General features: G+C 47.5%; 1 protein-coding gene across 3 annotated transcripts in view; it reads right to left on the minus strand.

Annotated features, from left to right (window-relative positions):
• Positions 1-20,932, minus strand: part of UPF1 (UPF1 RNA helicase and ATPase) — a 39,378-nt gene extending 18,446 nt beyond the window's left edge. For all 3 annotated transcript variants that reach the window (XM_036281873.1, XM_036281874.1, XM_036281872.1), the window contains exons 1-3: positions 20,665-20,932; positions 3,616-3,758; positions 2,065-2,154 (exon numbers count right to left, since the gene is read on the minus strand). In XM_036281873.1, coding sequence (XP_036137766.1) covers positions 2,065-2,154; positions 3,616-3,758; positions 20,665-20,895 — 464 coding nt within the window. In that variant the 5' untranslated portion in view covers positions 20,896-20,932. The remainder of the gene's footprint in view (positions 1-2,064; positions 2,155-3,615; positions 3,759-20,664) is intronic.
• Positions 20,933-21,722: the final 790 nt, after the last annotated feature.

Raw genomic sequence — 21,722 nt, forward strand, 5'->3', positions numbered from 1 at the left:
GGGCCCCAGCTCCTCTTGCTCCTTCCTTGTGGCTTCTCTGCTGCTTCTTTCAAAGTCACTTCTCGTGGCCCTGTGCTGGCTGCCAGGAGCAACAGCTCCTCCTAATATGCTGCAGGCCAGGAAACTTGATAAGCACAAGTATTAGAAACCTGAGGAGAGTAAAAAATATCAAATAGGGGGTCCAGGGCTACTCTCAGGAAGCACAAGGGCTGGCAATGAAATCCTCTGAAACCCGGCATGGCCAGGACTCTGCCATCATTCTCATTTCTGGGCTATAGCTCACCTAAATCACGGCCTATGCCAAGCAAGCCTCAATGAGGCCCACTGGTGGTACAAGTCCTGCCTCACGCTCTCTGTAGCTTGACTTAGGGTTTGTGGAACACTCCTTGTGGCAGCCCTCTCTTACATCAGTAAACCCCTCCTGTTATAAGGTTAGGTTAGAACCCTCTCTGGCCCCATAAAGTCCATCATTAGATCATCTAACCAACCATTGCCACTCTCAGCACCCCACAAAATCCCTTACTCCTCTCTGGAGCCACCACCACTGGGCATGTTACCAGAACTAGTGGTTTCCTCTTGCACCTTCTGTGCCCACCTCACCCAGCACACTGGTAACAGACAGCCTGTGAGTTTCCACTCAGCCTTGCAAAGAGCATGTGATGCTGGTTGACTGAGCCTATTTTCTCTTAGAGGCTCTTCCCTCACTTCTCTGATCTTGACTCTACTAACCAGAAGCTGGGGTTGCCAACTAAGACAAGTTTTACTTAATTGCTTTTCCTGTAGGAGAGGAACTAGTGCGAACATGGTAAAACAAATTGCCCAGAACATTCTGAAAGTGGGATTTGAATCTCTTTTGGTCACCTTGAAGATACTTTTCTTTTAAAGTGTTTTAAAATACCAGCCAGCCAGGCCAGTTTTGCTCAGTGGTTAGAGTGTTGGCCCAAGCACCAAAGAATTGCAGGTTCAATCCCGGCCACGGTGGGAGTTGTGTGGGGGAGGCCACCAATCAATGTGTCTCTTTCACATCAATGTCTCTCTCTCCTCCTCCCTCTTTTTCACTCTCTCTCTAAAACAAAACAAAACAAAAAATCAATGGAAAAAATATCCTTGGATGAGGATTAACAAAGAAAATTAAAAAATAAATAAAACCATCAGCCCCCTTTCTCGCCTTGTTCTGAACCCCATAATTCACATCCTAACTCTGAGATGACCCAAGATCTGATCACTTGTGTCCTTAGGCAGTCCTTAGCCAGGCAGTAAGGCCTGGCCATGGCTGCTGAAGGCAAAGGAAGGGGGTGGCTCTGTGCACACAAACCTGCCTGTGGACTTTTGTCACTTTACTTCCCTAAAACATGAACCTCAGAAGACGCTGCTTCCTTGCTGGAGACTTGGAGCCGTGTCCCACTCAGACTCTGCTCTGCTTCTTGTGGCAGTGGAGTGAACCAGAGGTGGGGACCAAGGAGTTCCAGCACTTGAGCTAAACAGACGAAACGGACTCTCCCTAAAATCCAAGCACCACCACCATGCTGCTCTCACCCCAACACCAAACACAAACATGGACCCAGTCACAACTGCTGTTGATCAAGAGGGAGCCCAGAGCCACCACTGGTCGGATGAATTTGATTTAATCTGATGATGCAGGATCTGGCCTGTGTTAGCCTCTGAACTATTCGATGAGCTCAGGCCTGAGGGAGCCTTCTCAGGAAGTAGCTCCTATGGATGCCCATTACTATCTTGGGAACATCCTCCCCGGGCACCCCATAATGAAAATAAACAGGCATGCCAGGAGCTCATCTTGCAGAAAAATATAAATAAAAACTGGAAACGAGAATTAAGCCAACCATACTGGCATAATAAAAAGAACCAGAGAATAAATCAAGAGTAACTACATTAAGGCATTCACGCAGCACCATCTGTTTCAAGTTAGACCCGTCACAGAGGAGGAAAAAACCCAGGTTTGTTAGCATGACTTTATATTGTGCTTCACTTCAGCATTTCCATAATTTACACACAAATCTGATTACACACAGCCTGATTAAAGACACATGGCAGTCTGATACCTACCTGCCAGAAGTATTTCCACGTCCGTTACAGAACCACTTCTTGCTGGTATTACAGTAAACCACGCAAGCAGGATCGTGTATTCCACAGTAACTAAAAAAGTAAAAAATGAACAATTAAATCTGGAAGGTTGCTTTCTGGTTTTAATTTGGCAGAATGTAAAATTCTTTCCTCTTACAACATTTTAAAGTTTTTCATCAAACACATACTCAAACTCAACAATCCTACTAACAAAATCCAATCAGTTAACTGTTGCGGCTTTCTGGCCCTGTGAGTGCAGAAGGGGTTGGGGTGTTGTGGAGACCATCAGAAATACCCCAGAGAGCAGAAAAGCCCCTTGCAAGTGGGGGACAAGCGCTGTGAGAAGTGCCAAGTGAGCCCAACACCCCCAAGGTGACCTGGTCACTTCTATGGCCGTAAGTTTCAGGAACGTGACTTATAAGCAGGGAAACCGGAGTCCATGTGTAGCTCTGGGAACATGAAAAGTGAGCTGTGACCATGCTTCGTTCACATTCCAGCAGAGGGCGCCACGTTCCCAGGAATGCTAAACTCGGATCCAGCAGCAGAGGATCCTTGGTGTGGACAGAGCTCAGCTCAAAAGGAGCACAGCAAGAGTCCGTCACCCTCGACCCCCACCCCGGGATAGTTTTTCTGAAAGTCAACACACCAAAAACAAAACCGCTGAATAGCTACAGAGTTCCGTATGTGTATATATGAAGTCAAGACTAAGTCTCAAACCATAATGGGCTTCGAACAAGAACCTCCCCCACAACCCCCTTACACGAGGGGACAGCCTGGAAGGCCAGGGGTTGTACAGACATTAACCACCTGCAGCTTCAACAGGATTAGCAACTGTGTGTATGATAGGAACACTAATACATATGCAAAAACATTTGTAAATGACAGTGAACAAAGGGCCAAAATAAAGTATACTGGGGGGGGGCACACTCTGCCCTTCAGTGAGTAGACTCTGGAGGGGCAGCATGCCCAAGGGGCAGGCAGGGCTGAGTAGAGGCCCAGGCCCCGATTGGCTGAGTGCCCTTAAGCAAGATCATTTCTCTTTTGGTCTCAATTTCCTCTTGTGCATGAAACAAAAAAGCAAGAATAATTCCAAACATAAGGGATGGGTCCTGCTCTAGATGAGAATTCCAAATTGGTCAAATGAAGGTCTACCCACTGACTATCCACTTCCAACTTTTCAGGAGGCAGATATTTTAAAGAATCTGACAGTAATCTCTATAAGAGAAATATTAGTGGCTCTATTTACCCTATAAACACAAATGCTCACCCAATAAGAAAAATTCTTTCTGATGAGTGGGGCAGGTACCAGGAACACCCCCAGGGCCTGAGGAAGGCAGAGAGGGGAACCTTTCCCTACCTGCTGGAAGAAACAGGGGTGACATACGGTGCTGAGCCCACTCACCTGCCTGGTAACGTATGTACACAGGCCTATGCAACCTCCTTATTCCCAAGGACATGTGACCAAGCATCACAGTCCCTGGTCTTAGAGTGGTCCCTGTGAAGCCCTGGGATGCCCCTGCTGTTGGCGCTCACCTGCAGGCATGTACTGGTAGGTCCTTTGTGTAATAGGTATCCTCTTCATCTTCTTCGAAGTTCAACTCAGCCAGCAACTGGCTGGTCTTGGCAACGCCATCATCTACGGCCCCATTCTGCAGGATGCCCTCAGGTCCTCCAACCTACCACAGAAGAGCAGTGTCACACCATGCAAGTCTGCAGCCTCCAAGTATTGGGCATATAGTTTCTCCCCAAGTGAGCATCCAGGGTGACTCCAATGAAGCACTGGCCTGCTCTCCACTTTGAGACAGTTCAGCGCCTTCTGCTTTGATGTTTCACGCTCTCCCCTTCCCTATCAAACCTACCCAGACCAAAACAGAGTGGCCTAGGTCATCTGCCCTGAATTCTGAGCAGACAGAGCAAATCCCCATGAAGCCAGTCACAACCAGAATGCAGAGGAAAATGCTTTCTTTCCATCACTGAGAGCCATAGGAGCAAGATGACTTTTTACCAGCCAGTTATGGTCCCCCTTCTGGGGACAGCTGCACAATGTCAGGCCAGAGGGCCTGGAATCTCATACAGTGAAGGGTCCTCCCAAAGCATAAGCCAGGGAAGTCAAGGTTGTGAGCCCAGGAGACAAAGGGGAGCAGTTATCTCCTCAGTCAACAGCCACTGCCAGTACTCTCTCAGGAAGGCAGCCCTTCTTAATTATGAATTAGAAATTGAAGTTAGGATAACCTTCCAAATACAGGCAATAATCTTACTAAATGTATTACCTTTTATGTTAAAACAGCAAAAACACAGAGACAACTTTACATAACTAAGCCATGAATTTCACAGGCACTTCTGATGAACTCACAAGTCCATTCAGGGGTGCGCAGACTCAGCTCCCCCAGGGGAATAGGAATCCTAATGTTACCCCCTCCAGGAACCTCAAGTGGCAAGCAACAGTCCTGTCATCTCCTCCCAGGGGCCACAGCCCACATAAATCTGGGTCAGGCAACAGGAGACCTGTGTGGTGATGAAGTCTGGGGAGGAGTGCTAGGAGCCCCAGGGAAGACACCTATTCCCTTGCACAGCCCCTGCCACCCAGAGCCAAGGGACCAAAACCCAGAGCCAGCACAGCCTCAGCCAGCAGTGCTCAGGGGGTCCTTCCCTATCCTTGCTCTAGCCGAATCACCTGTATGAGCCTGGACAAGTATTCTTGTGAAATGGACATTCTAGATATTCCAAAGGTACATTTGGGGTATCAGGAAGTGAGCATCCTGCCAGAGAACACCTATGTCTGTAATGGTCTCAGCCCAGACCGGAACCCAATTTCAGTGCCAGCCACCATGTTAAATATGTTTTTATTTAGGAAGGCAGCAACCAGGTTAATTATAAAAAGACTGTTTGCTTTGTTTGAAAAACATTTTTCCCAAAGAGAAGAAATCAAAATCAACTTTTAGATTTTAATGCAAAGAAAACAATGCTATAACATCATCATAAGCACCTCTTTGTAAATCCCTTAACTTCTTTTTTAAAAGATGTAGTAAAATACACCTAACATAAAATGTACCATCTTAGTCACTTTGAAGTGTACAGTTCAGGGGCTTAAGTACATTTACACTGGTATGTAACCATTCTCACCATCCATCTCCAGAACTTTCCATCTTTCCAAACTGTATCCCCATCAAACACTAACTCCCCACTAGTCTCTCCTGGAACCCACCATTCTACTTCCTGTCTCTATGAACTTGACTCCTCTAGGAACCTCATATCAAGGGAATCACACAGTATTTGTCCTTTTGTGTCTGGCTTATTTAACTTAGTATAATGTCCTCAAGGTTCATCCATGATGTAGCATGTGTCAGAATCACCTTCCTTTTTAAGGCTGAGTAATATTCCACTGCATAGATTCACTCCACTTCGTTTATCCAGCTATGTGTCAGTGGGCACTTGGGTTGCTTCTGCCTTTTGGCTGCTGTGCATAATACTGCTGTGAATACAGGTATACAAATATCTCTTAGAAACCCTGCTTTCATTTCTTTTGGTTATACACCCAGAAGTGGAACTACTGGGTCACAAAGTTATTTTGTGCTTAACTTTCTGAGGAATCACTAGACTGTTTTCCTTAGGGGTTACACCATTTTTACATTCCTACCACAGTGCACAGGGTTCCAATTTTTCCACATCCTCATCAACGCTTGTTATATCTGTTTCAAAAAAGCAACAACATTCTAATGGATATGAGGTGGTATCTCATTGTGGTTTTGATTTTCACTTCCCTGTTGACAACTGATATTTAACATCTTTTCATGTGCTTGTTGGCTACTTGTAGATCCTCTCTGGAGACATGTCTATTCAAGTCCTTTGCCCATTTTTTAAAAATCCTCATCTAAGGATATTCATCCATTGATTTTTTTATTTTTACTTTTCTGACAGAGTGGGAGGGAGGGAGAGAGAAAAACATCAATGTGAGAGAGACATATCAATCGGTTGCCTCCCGCATGACCTCAGCCAGGGATGGGGATGGAACCGAACATGCCCTTGACCAGAATCGAACATGGATTCTGGTCTGCAGGTTGACAGTCTAACAGCTGAGCCAAACCAGCCAGGGCTTCTTTGCCCCTCCCTCGCTTTTTGTTGGTTATCACTGCAAAGAGTCACCTCTCCATCTGGAAATGCTTCTCCTGACACATATAGTGGCAGCGCTGGTGTGAAGCCAACAGGACCAGCACTGCTGGCTTCACAATGTCTCTTGGTGTGATTGTACCTACGCACATTCATGTTGGGTTTTCTGAAAGTGTGTGCCCAGTTCATGGCACCTGGATTTCAATTCATGTAAGTGAGGGGGGCATATATATCATGCTGCAGGAGACGGCTGAGAAGGTGGTCTAGATGGGGATCAGCCTGCAGGCACCCTCTTAGGCTCAGAATGGCATTTACTTATTTATTTTTACCTTTAAAAAAAAAATCCTCACCCAAGGATATTTTCCTATTTATTTTCAGACAGAGTGGGAGGTAGGGAGGGAGAGAGAGAAACATGGATGTGAAAGACACACACAGATTGGTTGCCTCCTGCATGCACCCCACCAAGGCCGGGGATCAAACCTGCAACCCAGGTACGTGCCCTTGACTGGGAATCAAACCTGAGACCTTTGGGTCCACGGGCGGATGCTCTAAGTGCTGAGCCAAACCTGCCAGGGAGGTATTTATATATTTGGGGGTGGGGGTGGGCTGATTGCTTAGAGATTTAATTTAATCCAGTTTCTCTACCTTGGCCGTATTTATATTTGATTGGACTAAATACCTAATAACAGCCTCAATTTTGTTTCTTGTCCCACAAAGTCTAGAGTATTTATTATCTAGTCTTTTAAGAAAATGTTTACTGCCCTGGCTGGTTTGGCTCAGCGGTTAGAGCATCGGCCTGAGGTCCTGAGAGGCCCGGGTTCGGTGTCCACTAAGGACATGTACCTTGGTTTCGGTTTATCCCCGGCCCTGGTTGGGTCGTGCGGGTGGCAGCCACTTGATGTGTCCCTTTCACGTCGATGTTTCTCTCTCTCTTCCTCCTACTCTATCTGAACAAAAAAAATGGAAAAATGTCCTTGGGTGAGAAGAGAGAAAAAGAGAGAGGGAGAGAGAGGGAGGGAGGGGCAGCAAGAAAGAAAAGAGAGAGGGAGAGAGAAGAGAAAGAAGAGAAAGAAAGAGAAAGAAAGAGAAAGAAAGAGAAGAAAGGAAGGAAGGAAGGAAGGAAGGAAGGAAGGAAGGAAGGAAGGAAGGAAGGAAGGAAGGAAGGAAGGAAGGAAGGAAGGGAGGGAAAAAATGTTTACTGACTCCTAGTCTAGAACTCCTAAAATCTCTTATCAGGCTGCATAAGCTTTAACATATAAAGAAATATTTGTGGTGGTATCTGAGTCTTTCCTGAAACATCAAAATTAGTATGTGAAGCAAAACAGTAAAGTACACACCACCTGAGTGGCCCTCATCCTACTTACTCCTGCTTCACACTTCACCTCCCCTCACCAGGGGGAGGGATGAGGCACTTCAGGAGGATATGACTTATAAGGGAGCCTGACCAGCCATGTAGCAACTCTCTCTAAACCACCCTGACCCATTCAGACTTAATAAGGCGTGGAAATCTAAGTGCACTCTCAGAACTCCAGAAGACAATAGAATACGAATCCAAAGTCAGGGGTACTCTCCTTATCCCCACTAAAGCTGGGAAGAAAAGTACATTTTCCTCAAGGCCCAGGGGCCCTGCAGTTGCCTGGCTGGGGAGTGTGGTGTGGCCCCCTCACTCATGTGGCTGTATGTACATATACACATGGAAACACTCCTAGCTCCCACTAAGCCCTCCCACTAGCTCCCACTCTTGCCCAGCTGTGATCTGGCCACAACAGAAACTGACCTCTACAGCTAGGTTGTTAAGTTTCTCCCTCTACTTTCTGTAAAGTTTTAAGATAACGTTAACTTCAAAAATACATTTGACCTGCCCTGGCTGGTTTGGCTCAGCAGTTAGAGTGAGGACCCGCAGATCAAAGAGTAGCAGGTTTGATTCCCTCAAGGGCACATAACCTCCGCTGCGGTTAGTCCCAGCATGGCCCTTGTTGTGTGAGAGGCAACCAATTGAGGTGTCTCTCTCACATTGATGTTTCTCTCTCCTCCCTTCCCATTCTATCTGAAGATCAATGGGAAAATATTCTCAGGTGAGGATTAAAAAAAACAAACAAACACTTGACCTTAGAAACAATAATTAAATGAGTTAAAGCACTACAAAGTACCTGGCACAGAGAAGGCTCACAACCCATGTCCAGTGACACAATGGGAGGAGTGCAGCTGGCATAGGACTGAGTTCCTCCAAGGTCACCACCAACCCCTTACCTCCAGCCAGGACCCATGGATCCTGCTGGGCTCAAAAGGGGCAGGGCCTCCCTGCACCTATGGGTACCCCAAGCCTACCTCCAGGCACCATATCACTGGGGAAACAGTTTCCTCTCCACCTGTGTTCTGGACACTCACTATCTGAAATCCATCTATGACCTGCAGAGCTGATCAAGGCCTACAGGGGATTTCTGCCAAAGACAGTTCCATACAACCCACTACAGAACTCAGTGAACATCAGAGCAGTAGAAGTCATTCCCACATAGGAAAACCATGTACATTCAAAAACTACCCCTCAAAGTGCTAAAAATAATTTTTATACCAGTTTTTACCACAAACTTCATAAACATCCTACCACTCACTATGAAATAGACCTTTCTGCTCCTCAGTCTCTGAATCAGCAGGTACCCTGGGGCCTTACCACTCACTAACCCTTGGCCTCTGCACAGCTGGCTCCTGGTCCTTCAGGTCTCAGTCCACAGGGCACTTTCCAGGAAGGCCTCTCCTGACCCCATTTGAGGGAACCCAGCAAGGCCACCATGCCTGTCCTGCTCCCTGCTATAACCCTCGCACCCAGAAATAAGACCACATCCCAGGAAGCCCTCATAGTGTTAGTTAAATAAATACATCTCATCCAAAACACAAAGGCTATAAAGTGATTCATCATTCATTCTTTTATTCTCAAGGTTTAAATATAAAAGAGGAAGTGGAAAATCACCTTTCCCTCAGGGTGGCCTGAGGGAGAGAGGAGCTATAAGGCCTCCGAGCCCCACTTCAGGAAAAGGAAGGTCCAGCCTCCCCCAATTTTTGAAAAAGTTTCAAAATGAAATAGCCACAGACCTGGCATCTGGATCCATAAGCCACTCACATTTCACCACACCTGCTCTCTTCTTCTCACTCTGCACACACACTTTTATTTTCCTGACCCACTTCAGAGTTGTAGGCCCCAGGACATGGGCTTTCTCCTCATAATCACAATAGAGGCATACCATGTTTTACTGCACTTTGCAGATATTGCATTTTTAATTTTTTTCCTCCCACAAATTGGAAGGCAAAATCTCCCAGCAGCAAAAAGATTATAACTCACAGAAGGCACCAATGATGGCTAGCATTATATAGCAATAAAGTATTTTTTTAAATACGTTTTTATTGATTTTTTTAAAAAAGAGAAACATTAATTGGCTGCCTACTGCACACCCCTAACTGAGGATCAAGCATACAACTCGGGCATGTGCCTTGATTAGGAATCGAACCAGGACCTCTCAGTCCATGGAAGAATGCTCGATCCATTGAGCCACACCAAACAGGAGCAATAAAGTATTTTTAAATTAAGGTATGTGCATTGTTTTTTAGACATAATGCTATTGCACACTTTATAAACTACAGTATAGTGTAAACATAACTTTTATACACATTGGGAAACCAAGACACTGGTGTGACTGACTTCATTGCAGTGGTCTGGAACTGCACCCGCTGTGTCTTCAAGGCATGCCTGTACAGGCATCACACTCAGGAGCAACACTAATATAATACTGCTATCTAATACCCACAGGCACATTTCCCCAGTGTCCTAATGTCCTTCATGGTTGTTTAAATTCAAGATCCAGTGAATGATCACACATTATTAGTGATGTCTCTTAGCCACCTCTAATCTATTAGTTTTAACGACATGAAATTGAGAGTTGACCATTTTGGATTTTTTTTTTTTTATCCTCACCCGAGGACATTTTTCCATTTTTTGTTCAGATAGAGCGGGAGGGAGAGAGAGGAGGAGAGAGAGAGAAACATCGACATGAAGGAACACATCAAGTGGCTGCTACCCGCACGACCAACCAGGGCCGGGGACAAACTGCAACCGAGGTACGTGCCCTTAGCGGGAACCGAACCCGGGTCTCTCCGGACCGCAGGCAGACGCTCCAACCTCTGAGCCAAACCGGTCAGGGCGACCATTTTGGATTTAAAAAGAAGGTATGGTCCCATCCAACAGAGTAAAGGGTTCTAGACAAAAGGTACCCACCCCATTCTCTCCCTTACAGGGGACCCTTGTTCTGGTTAGCATGCTGAGTTCACCTCTGCAGTTCATTTCCATGCTCCAAGGATCCTAAACATGTCCCTACTCACCTTGGGCTGCCCCTGCCTGCTCAGCTCTGAGGTTTGCCACTTTCAAAGGAGTCTGAGGACTGAGCACGAACCCACCCCACACATGCAGGGAGAAGCATGGATGTGTCCAGAAGGCAGGACACCTCACAGGACAATGACCCAACTGGACCCCAGCTTAGTGGCATGAAAAGAAGAGGAAGGGGCTGCCCTGGAGAGCAATACAGGTAGACATGACCATCACATTAACACTGAACCTTGAAGGGGTCCGGACCAAGCAAAGGAGACACTTTCTAAACATTAAAGAATCTGATTGTAGAGAAAGGAAGCCCTACGTATTAGATGATCCCAAAACACTGTTAACGCTATTCACCTAACAAGAGCAGTACAGCTACAAAATGCAGGCTAAATACTGTAGTTCAGTGGTTGGGTATCACAAATTCTTTTTTTTTTTTTTTTTTTTTTGGCATTTATCTTTAGATAGAGCGGGAGGGAGAGAGGGAGAAAGAGAGAGAGAGAAACATCAATGTGAGAGACACACATCGAGTGATTGCCACCCACACGACCCCAACCGGGGCCAGGGACAAACTGCAACAGAGGTACATGCCCTTAGCAGGAACCAAACCCAGGACACTCTTCCGCGGGCCAACGCTCTAACCGATAAGCCAAACCGGCCAGGGCGGGTATCACTAATTCTTATGGAGCAACTTCAAAGTGACATATTTCGGTGAATACAAAAAAAGGGAGAGAGGAAAATCTTCATAACCATCAAATCAAGGCAATGGATGGACAGGGTTTACTTTTGCTACTTACACATGAGAGAATCCATAATAAACATTTTAACACAATACAGGTGGCCACCGGTAATCCAAGGAAGCTCTATCAAATGCTTCTCATGCCCTGGCAGGTTTGGCTCAGCAGTCAGGGCGTCGACCCACAGACCAGAGAGTCCCGGGTTCAGTTACTGCTAAGTGCACGTACCTTGGTTGCAGTTCATCCCCGGCACTGGTTGGGGTTGTGCAGATGGCAATCAGTTGATGTCTCTCTCACATCGATGTTTCTCTTTTTCTCTCTCTCTCTCTCTCTCTCCCCCCCCCTCCTCTTTCTTTTCTGAAGATAAATGCAAAAATGTCCTCGGGTGAGGATAAAAAGAAAAGAAAAGAAAAAAAAAAAGCCTCTCACCCGAGGTGAGGAGAGCACATCTCCAGACTCACTGTCATCCCTAGAAGCTGAGCTCTGCACGGAGTTGATGTAGACGGGCAGGTGCCCTCTTCATTGGTGACAAAGGACTCACAGAGCTCAGCAGGCATCCTACATCTGCTACATGTCTAGAGGCCTTCTCAAAACATTTCACACGGATCCTGAGAATCCTGGCTGCTACTGGACCAACATATAAAAAAAGGAACAGGACCCTTTGCCAGCCATAGGTCCACTCAGTCTCCCATGTTAATCAGAAACAGCAGCATTCTGCCCTCAAGGAAAGCTCTTCTGGTAAGAGTTCAAGAACTCTGAGACCTGGAGACTTAGCTAGACTCACTGTCCTCTCTGCACCTTCCAAGGCCACACTCTGCTCTGGGTCCCACTGGACACAGCTGGGCATCAGAGCTCTACTCTAAGGGCTGGACTGTTCTGCACCATCACAACTGCCCAGAATCTGCCCCCTCCAGCCTCCACGCTCATCACTATGGTGGGGTCACTCCCTCTAGCAAGGCCTTTCGCCTCTCTCCAAAGGGGCAAAAGGTATGTTGACTAACACTACCCCCACTCACACCTTCAATCCAAGGGGAGCCCTGCCTCAGCCCCAGGATCCTGGGCCCTGATGAAAAGCAGACAGGAACTTGTGTCTGCTCTAGACATAACTCCTTGTGAAGACTCAGGGGCTATGGGGGCATCCAGTACAGAACAAGCACGTGCCCAGGAGGAGTGACCACTGCAGCAGCCTGGTACTATGGTAATTCACACATTAACTTGAGTGCACACAGGCACACATCCAACCACAGTACCCTGTCTGAACTCTCCCTCTGGCCTAGACCATACTCTCCTTGGTCTCCAGCCATTTGTCTAAGGGCCCTTCCTCTCAAGTGAGGTCACAGCACCCCTCAGCAGCTCCGGTAGGCCCCAGATCCATCCCAAACCCTTTGCACAGTACATCGGCCCTCACCCACACCTACTCTCCCTCCACATCAAGCTCCTTGCAGGGCCCCATGTCCACCCCTCTACCCAATGGGTGCATCTACCCAAAGGGTCCAACACACGCAAAGCACCTCTCCTCAACATATGACCATGAATGGCTGAGCACGGGTTGCCCAATTTCCCTACGTTACGGCTGTTGAACCACTCACAAAGGCTTTCCATTTGAGGGGCAGCTGACTCCCTCTTCTGGGCCCTCACCATCCCTAAGGTCAACCATGGTCTGGGCAGCACCTATCATTTCAAACAAAGCAGCTGCAGTTGGCAAAGGACTCACTGAACTGCTGAGAGGGCAGGAGTCAGGGACCAGGCTGAAGAGGTTGGCCTGATGGCCTGCATAGAGGGGAGAGAAGTAAATGTGAACAGACCTATTGAGGGCTCCAAGACCTCATCTCTTGCCTCTGAACCCCAGTGCAGGGTCCAACACACGCGAAGCACATCTCCTCAAAGTACAACCAGGAATGGCTGAGCATGGGTTGCCCAATTTCCTTATGTTACAGCTATTGACCAAAGACTATAAAGATGAACAAGAGCAGCCCTGGCTGGTTTTGCTCAGCGGTTAGAGCATCGGCTTGCGGTCCCGGGAGACCCAGGTTCGGTTCCAGCTAAGAGCATGTACCTCAGTTGTAGCTTGTCCCCGGCCCTGGTTGGGTCGGTGCGGGTGGCAGCCACTCGATGAGTCCCTTTCACATCGATGTTTCTCTCTCTCTTCCTCTCTTTCCCTTCCACTCTATCTGAACAAAAAAATGGAAAAATGTCTTCGGGTGAGGATTTAAAAAAAAAGATGAGCAAGAGCAAAAATGGAGAAGAAAAGGTTTTGTGAAGGAGAAATCAAAGGCAGCAAATGACTATGGTGATGGCCAGACAGCCCTGGAAATTTACTAGAAAAACACTGACTTGCACACTTACAAATGAGACGTCTTTTTCTGGTATGTGAGAGCTGGAATGAGAGAGAACTTTAGTTATTAGTTAATATTAGTATTGTATTGGCATTAATTTTCCCCCAACCTTCCTGAATGTGGGTGAAGAAATGGGCAAATTGAGTAAGAAGTCATTTCATTTATTCACCATTAAACCTCCCTTTGTTCTAATTGCTGGCTGAGTCCTCACCATTTGGAAACAAACCTGGAAAATCCAACAATGAGAAAGTGATGGATGAACACTTGTCAGAGCTTCTGCAAGGTTACCAGTGTCTTACCTCTGATTTTTTTCAAGGCGTGCATATATAACAATTGAACTGCATATTCACAAAATCAGAAGGAAAGAGTCCCACTCCAATTTTAACCATATCACTTTAGGAACTCCTGGACTGTATCAAACTCACTCCTTCTCGTCATAAGCTACAGGCCAGTAAGCAGAAGAAGATCTGTTTGATATATGGGGACAGCTTTCCATGAATTATGAAGGCAGCAGGATTATAATTTTGAAGACTAGGTAACAACTCTTTATCCAAGCATCTTCCCACTTGAAAACGAAAAAGAAGCCCAAGTTTGTGTACTCAGGACTACAACTGAGGAAGAACCTTTGCATATCTGGTCACGTTTTTTGTTTTAATTTTTTTCCCTTTATTGATTTTAGAGAGAGAGGAAGTAAGAGGGAGAGAGAGATAGAAACATCAATGAGAGAGAACATCGACAGGCCGCCTCCTGCATGCTCCCCACTGGGGATTGGGCCCACAACTCGGGCATGTGTCCTGACCAGGAATCGAACTGGCGACCTCTTGGTGCATGGGTGGATGCTCAACCACTGAGCCACACCGGCCGGACCCAGTCACGGGTTTATAGCTACTAGATTGTTTCCAGTTTGGGTCTCTCATGAACGAAGCTGCTGTAACACTCTGAGCAGCCCCACATATGGGCAACTGCCTTGTTTCTCTGCTGAGCCACAGAGCTGTGGGTAACCATCCACCAATAAGGTATAAGAGTTCCAAATGGTATTTCCAGCTTTTTGTTGTTGTTGTTGTTAATCCTCACCTGAGGATCCTTTTCCATAGATTTTTAGAGGGAGTAGGAGAGAAAGAGAGAAACATTGATGTGAGAGAGACACAATGACTGGTTGCCTCCTGCATGACCCAGACCCAGGCTGGGAATCAAACCTGAAACCCAGGTACATGTCTGACAGGGAATCGAACTCTCGACCCTTTGGTCCACAGGCTGATGCTCCAACCATTGAGCCAAACTGGCCAAGGCTCCAGCTTTAAAAAAACAAACAAACAGAGCCAGCCCAGCTGGTGTCACTCAGTGACTGATTGTCAACCCATGCACCAAGAGGTCACCAGTTTGATTCCAGGTCAGGGCCCAATATCCAGTGGGGGACATGCCCAGGTTGTGGGCCCAATCCCCAGTGGGGGACATGCAAAGGATGGACAATTAATGTTCTCTCTCATCAATATTTCTCTCTCTCTCCCCCCCTCCCTTCCACTTTCTCAAAAATCGATCAAGAAAAAATATTTTAAAAATTAAAATAAAAAAACAGCACCACTTGAATAAGTGGGTAGTGGTATGTCCATATACTTTTCACCTTACATTGAGATACAACTGACCTACAATAAATCACATGTTAGCTCTTGCCGGTTTGGCTCAGCGGTTGGAGCATTGTCCTGCGGACCAGAGAGTCCTGGGTTCAGTTCGCACTAGGGGCACGTACCAAAAAAAAAAAAAAAAAAAAAAGAATAAGAAAAAAAGTAAATAAATGACACATGTTTAAAGTATAATTTTATAAGTTGACACACGTCAACATATGTAAACACCCACAATCCAAACAATGAATCTCCCCTAGTGACCTTTGTCATCCCTCCCTCCTTTCTTTCCTCCCCTCCCTCCAACCACAGACCTGCTTTCTACTACTCAAAGGTAGTTAGCACTTTCTAGAACTTTATATGATCAGAATCATAGAGTAGATACAGACGATTCCCCAATTTATGATTTTTCCACTTTACGATGGTGAGAAATCAATGTGCATTCAGTACAAACGATCCTTGTTTTTTCTTCAATCCTCACCCAAGGACATTTTTCAACCTATTTTTAGATAGAGTGGAAGGGAGGGAGGGAAAGAGAAAAACATCGATGTAAGAGAGACAAATCGATTTGCTGCCTTCTGCAGGACCCCAACCAGGGCCAGGGATTGAACCTACAAATCCTTGACTGGAATTGAACCTGCGACCCTTCAGTCCTTGGGCTGACGCTCCAACAGCTGAGCCAAACCAGCCAGGGCCAGCACAAACCCTCCTTTAAATTTTTATCTTTTCCTGGGCTAGTGATATGTGGTATAATTCTCTCTTGTGATGCTAGGTAGCAGCAGCAAGACAATTTTGCCCAACTATAGGCTAATGTAAGTGTTCTGCACACATTTAAGGTAGGCTAGGCTAAGCTACAACATTTAGTAGGTTAGATGTATTAAATGCATTTTGGAATTCTGGTATTCTCAACTTACAATGGGTTTGTCTCAGCAGTTAGAACGCTGGCTCAAGAACTAAAGAACCATGGGTTTGATTCCCAGTCAAGGCCATGTACCTGGGTTGCAGGTTTGACCCCCAGTCCTACAACCAATCAATGCGCCTCTCTCATGTCGATGTTTTTCTCATTCTCCCTCCCTCACTCCCTTCCACTCTATCTAAAAGGAAAATCAGCCCTGGCCGGTTTGGCTCAGCGGTTAGAGCATCGGCCTGCGGTCTGGAGAGACCCAGGTTCGGTTCCCGCTAAGGGCATGTACCTCGGTTGCAGTTTGTCCCCGGCCCTGGTTGGTCGTGCGGGTGGCAGCCACTCGATGTGTCCCTTTCACATCGATGTTTCTCTCTCTCTCTTCCTCTCTCTCCCTCCCGCTCTATTGGAACAAAAAATGGAAAAATGTCCTCGGGTGAGGATTAAAAAAAAATAATAATAAAAAAATAAAAAATAAAAGGAAAATCAATGGAGCCCTGGCTGGTCTGGCTCGGCAATTAGAGTGCCAGCCTGCAGACCAAAGAGTCTTGGGTTCGATTCTGGTCAAGGGCACATACCTCAGTTGTGACTCGGTCCCTAGTCCTGTTTGGGGTTGTACAGGAGGCAGCCAGTTGATGTATCTCTCTCATGTCAATGTTTCTCTCTCTCTCTGTCTCCCTCCTTCCCACTCTATTTAAAAATAAATGAAAAAATATCCTTGGGTGAAGATTAAAAAAAATTTTTTTTAATCAATGAAAAAATATCCTCATGTGAGTATTAACAAAAAACAAATAAACAAAATGGGTTTATCCGGACATAAATCACATTTTAAGTTGAGGAGCATCTTTTTTTTTGGTCAAAGTGCTTTTTTCATTCAGTGTAATTATTCTGAGATGATTCCATGTTGTTGCATATAGCAATAGATAGTTATTTTTTTGATTGGGCAGTATTCCTAACTCTTAGATTTTCATCATAATTCCAACGTTTGGAGGAAACACAATTGTAGCAACACTCAGGAAGAAATATTCCAACTAGACAAACCAGAAGGGTTGTAGCACCAACTATGAGACAAAGAACTTCTGAAAATTACCTTTCCCACTCCTTTAAGGGCAGGGAAAGGACCCAGGAAAGGGTCAGCTGCTCAAAAGAAAACTGTCTTACAGGCACTTGGCAAGGCTGTGTCAGCACTTTTCATTCCAGGATCCAGAGGGATTTGATAAATATCAGTTTCATTTCATAAACAAGAAAATGAGTGTTACTTGAACCAACTCAAGAACTCAGCAGGTGTCATACCTGCCTGCAGTTCTCTCACCCTGGCTGGGACAGATATCCTGCCTCTAAACAAACTTTCAGGTAAAACCAACTGCAAACCGAGCCAGTGTTGCTCAGTTGAACATTAGCCCATGCTTCTGAAGGTTACTGGTTCGATTCCCAGTTGGGGTACATGCCGGTTTGTGGCTCAATCCCCAGGATAGGATGTGCAGGAGGCAACTGATTGATGTTTCTCTCTCTTCCTTCCTCTCTCTGAAATCAATAAAAACATACTAAAAAGAAAACCCAACTGTGCAAAACTGGCAGTCAGGACTGATATCAAAAGTGGCTGTACACTGGAAAACTGTCTGGCAGCTCCTGAAACAGTTACGCAGTTACCACATGGCCGGCAATTTCACTGAAGACATACATCCACAACGAAACTGTACACCAATATTCACAGCAGCACTATTCATAATAAGTAAAAGCGGAAACAACCCAAATGTCCACCAACACGTGTGGATAAAAAAAATGTGGTCTGTCCAAACAAAAATGGCTGCACAGCACTTGACACTTTCCAACCACTTATCCAGTAAAATCAAATCAAAAGACATTCAGAATGGAAGTTTTTTTTTACTCTCTCTGGAAGCCCCATCATACAGTTGGTTACACAGGTAACTCCTGAGGACAAACTAGGAAAGTCTTCCCAAATGCTGTAGGTAGCCAATGCCATCAAATGGCAGAAAAGATAACCAACTTTTTCTACTTTCCAATTCTATTCAGACTTTCCTGCACTCAAATTCATGGCCTTCTCTTGTGACCCAAAATACAAATCAAAACTTAGGCCTGGCCAGCGTGGTTCAGTGGCTGAGCATAGACCCACGCACTAAGAGGTCGCCAGTTCAATTCCCGGTCAGAGCACATGCCCTGGTTGTGGGCCCAATCCCCAGTGGGGGGCACACAGGAGGGGCTGGCCAATCGATGTTCTCTCTCATCGATGTTTCTATCTCTCTCTCTCCCTCTCCCTTTCAAATCAATAAAGAAAAAAAAAGTTATGTCACAGGTGGGTGGGTCATCAGGGTTAACTAAAAATAAGGACAGTCCCTTTTGATATAATCAGAACTCAAGTGAACTCAACTGCAACTTTACCTCCAATGAAGAGGTTTTTTTTTAAATAATGATTTTATTTTTCTTTACTGATTTTTAGGGAGAGGGAGAGAGAAATAGAAACATCGATGAGAGAGAACATTGATGGGCCCCCTCCTGCATGCCTGCCACTGGGGACTGGGCCCACAACCTGGGCACATGCCCTGACCAGGAACTGAACCGGTGACCTCTTGGCGCATGGGTCAACGCTCAACCACTGAGCCACACTGGCTGTGCACCTCCAGTGAAGAGTTTTAATGCTTTTATTTTTTACAGCTCAGGGTTCAGGTGCAGGGAAATAAATCAATTATTTCAACTGAAAGAGAATGACAAGCCCTCAATCGATCGAAAACACAAGGAATAATACTAGAACCAGAGCTGCCTCAGCTTTGCTATTTTGTATTGGCTACAGTTAAAAAAGATCTGTAATAAAACCATTACCTTTCACAACCCTGAGCTGCCACAGATGGTGGCACACTGCTCAACCAAGAGATCTTTATTCTAGGGCTTCCAGACAAACTGAGTAAAAGTTACAGGGAGAACTATCTGGTCCACTCATACACAAGTCTAGATTTCATTTATATTTAAAAGTAAGAAAAGTAAAACTGCTATGCCTAATTTTACAGCTGTGCAAATGGAAGTATAGAGTCTGAAATCACAGGTGTGATCAAGTACTTACAGCAGCTCATTCTTCTCTCCGGCAAACTCTCCCCTCTCCTCCCTACCTCCACATGTAAACAAAACTGGAAAACCAAACATACTTGCACACCTGTTCTCCCTGATGCCCCACCCATCAGGCTTCTATTTTTAAGGAATCTGGGGTTGGAATGAGTCAAATGTTTTCTGCTTCTATTAGTGGCTAAAAGAAAGCCCAAGTGGGTGGGCTACCCACAGGAGTGACTCAACCAACCAGGATGCAAGCCCCCATCCCCCAGGACAGGATTTGAGCTCACTCTGGCTGATGATGGAGTGGCTCCCCCAACCCTGGCACTGGGTCCTCATGCCATGAGACACCTGTGACAAAGTGAACCTCATAGCTCCTCCCTGGTTGAGAATTCAGGAAAATAAACCCAAGGGAGGTGCCAGGCATGGTAAAACCTGTTGAATAGAATCTGAGACCCAGAGAATGATGATGACATTTCCTGGGACCCCTGCCCAAGGCCCTAACCAGTCCACTCTCCCACCCCCAGGCCAGAACCCAGGTCCAGGAAGTGTACGCCTGAAATTTCTCATACACCAAAACGAAATTTAAAATACCTAAGTAGCTTTCGCTAAATGTTCACATCATTAAAAGTAAATGTCCAATATGGCAGACCCATTTATGTAAAACCCACTCTCACTGCCCACTGCAGGAACAAACTCAAACCCAACTTTTCCAAGGCAGGCTATGGAGTTACATAACACATAGGTTTCAGCAACAGGCAATGCAAGAAGGAAAAACAAAATGCAACCTGCCTCTAGAACAGTATCAATAACCAGTGAGTATGGGGTTCTCCACTGGAGGCAAAAATTGTTTCTGCTCCAGGAGCCTCCACTCTTCCCTCACCAGAGTCCCTGGGTCTGGGGAAATTTGATCCGGAGGCTCGGTGTGTGAATCCGGGTGCCCAGATGGCCGCGACCACAGGTGGGGGGTGAGGCAGGGCTCCGGCTCCGCTGGAGAGGAGATCTGGGCAGATGATCCCGGACCAAGATAGAGGGACACTCAGGGACAGGTCACCCCGACCTGGCCGGAGACGGACCTAGAGCAGGTCAACTCCGACATGCTCAGAAAAGGACTTATGTCAGGTCACCGAGACCTGGCCTGAACTGGATCCAGACCGGGCCTTAGAGGTATCAAGGCAGATCACCCAGACGCAGTTAGACCAGGAGTAGGTCTGCCCTGCGCCCAGCAGGACTGTGGCAACCGAGACAGGTTACTCTCAACTCTACAGAGTGGGGGGTCCTGAAAAAGATTACTCCGGACTCGGCCGGAGTGAGGGACCCAGAACAGGTTACTCTGGAGTGGGCGGGAGTCGGAGAGCCGGGGCAGGTTAATCCGGGCCCGGCCTGAGTGGGGGAGCCAGAGTAGGTCTCAGGATGCAGAGTTCCGGCCCAGTTTCCGGCGCCGCCATGTGCCGCTCACCTGGGCGTCAAGCTGTCCGGTCGCAGCACCCGCGCCCGCGCCGACCGGGACTCCCGGGCCGCCACCTCCCGGGCCTCCGGGGCCTCCGGGAGGTGTCTGAGTCTGGCTGGGAAGGGTGAAGTCTGTGAACTCGAACTCAGAGCCCTGCGTGTCGGCGCCGAGAAGCTCGGCCTCTTCGGTGTCCAGGAAAGTGAGTGTCTGCGAGCTGGGCCCATACGCCTCCACGCTCATGGTGCCGCTGCACACGGCTCTCAGACCGGCTCTGCGCCGCACTCGAGCCCGCCGCTGCGCTGAGGCCTAGGCCGCAGGCCTCGGGCCGCAGCCGCCGCCTCGCCCGCGTCCCTGGACCGGTCCGAAACGCCCACCGCGGCGCGAGCCGGTCTACGAGCCGCACGCCGAGCCGTCGCCGCCGCCACCTGTGAGCCCCTCAACGTCGCCGCTCCGCTGGGAGCCGCCAGCCCCTCACAATCCCCACCAGGAACCGCCGCCGCTACCGCCGCCGCTGTGCGCGTGCGCGAGCCGACGCCGGCGCCGGTGCGCGTGCGCGAGTCCGCCGCCGGCGCAGGCGCGCGTGCGCGAGTCCGACGTCGGCGCAGGCGCGCGCGAGCTCATCGTGGATGCCTCCAACCGTGCTCGGACGCCCGGGGCCGAGCGAGCCGAAGGGACGCGCAGCGCGCACGCGCAGGGGGTGGGGCTTCCAACTGCCTTCGCGTCGACTGCCCGAACTTGTGGTCCTGCCCCAACCTCCGCTTCGCGGTTCCCCTGCGGGAATGGTGGTCTTCGTCCCTTGGGTAAATTGGGCACAAACTGAATGCCCTATGTAGGTGGATCACCCAGCTGGGGGGTACTTGGCAGGATGGTGAAGCCCCATTTCTCCAAACGCCCCCTTTAAACTGGGTATGCCTGCCCAGCGCCTGCGGTGTGGCTCAGTGGATTGAGCGTTAGTTATCCCATGACTGAGAGGTTCTGGTTTATTCCGTCAGGGCACATGCCCTGGTTGCGGGCTCCACCCCCAGTAGGGGGCGTGCAGGAGACAGCCCATAGATTTTTTTTCTCAC

Source organism: Molossus molossus, unplaced genomic scaffold (genome assembly GCF_014108415.1).
Source record: "Molossus molossus isolate mMolMol1 unplaced genomic scaffold, mMolMol1.p scaffold_m16_p_4, whole genome shotgun sequence".
Lineage (NCBI taxonomy): Eukaryota > Metazoa > Chordata > Mammalia > Chiroptera > Molossidae > Molossus > Molossus molossus.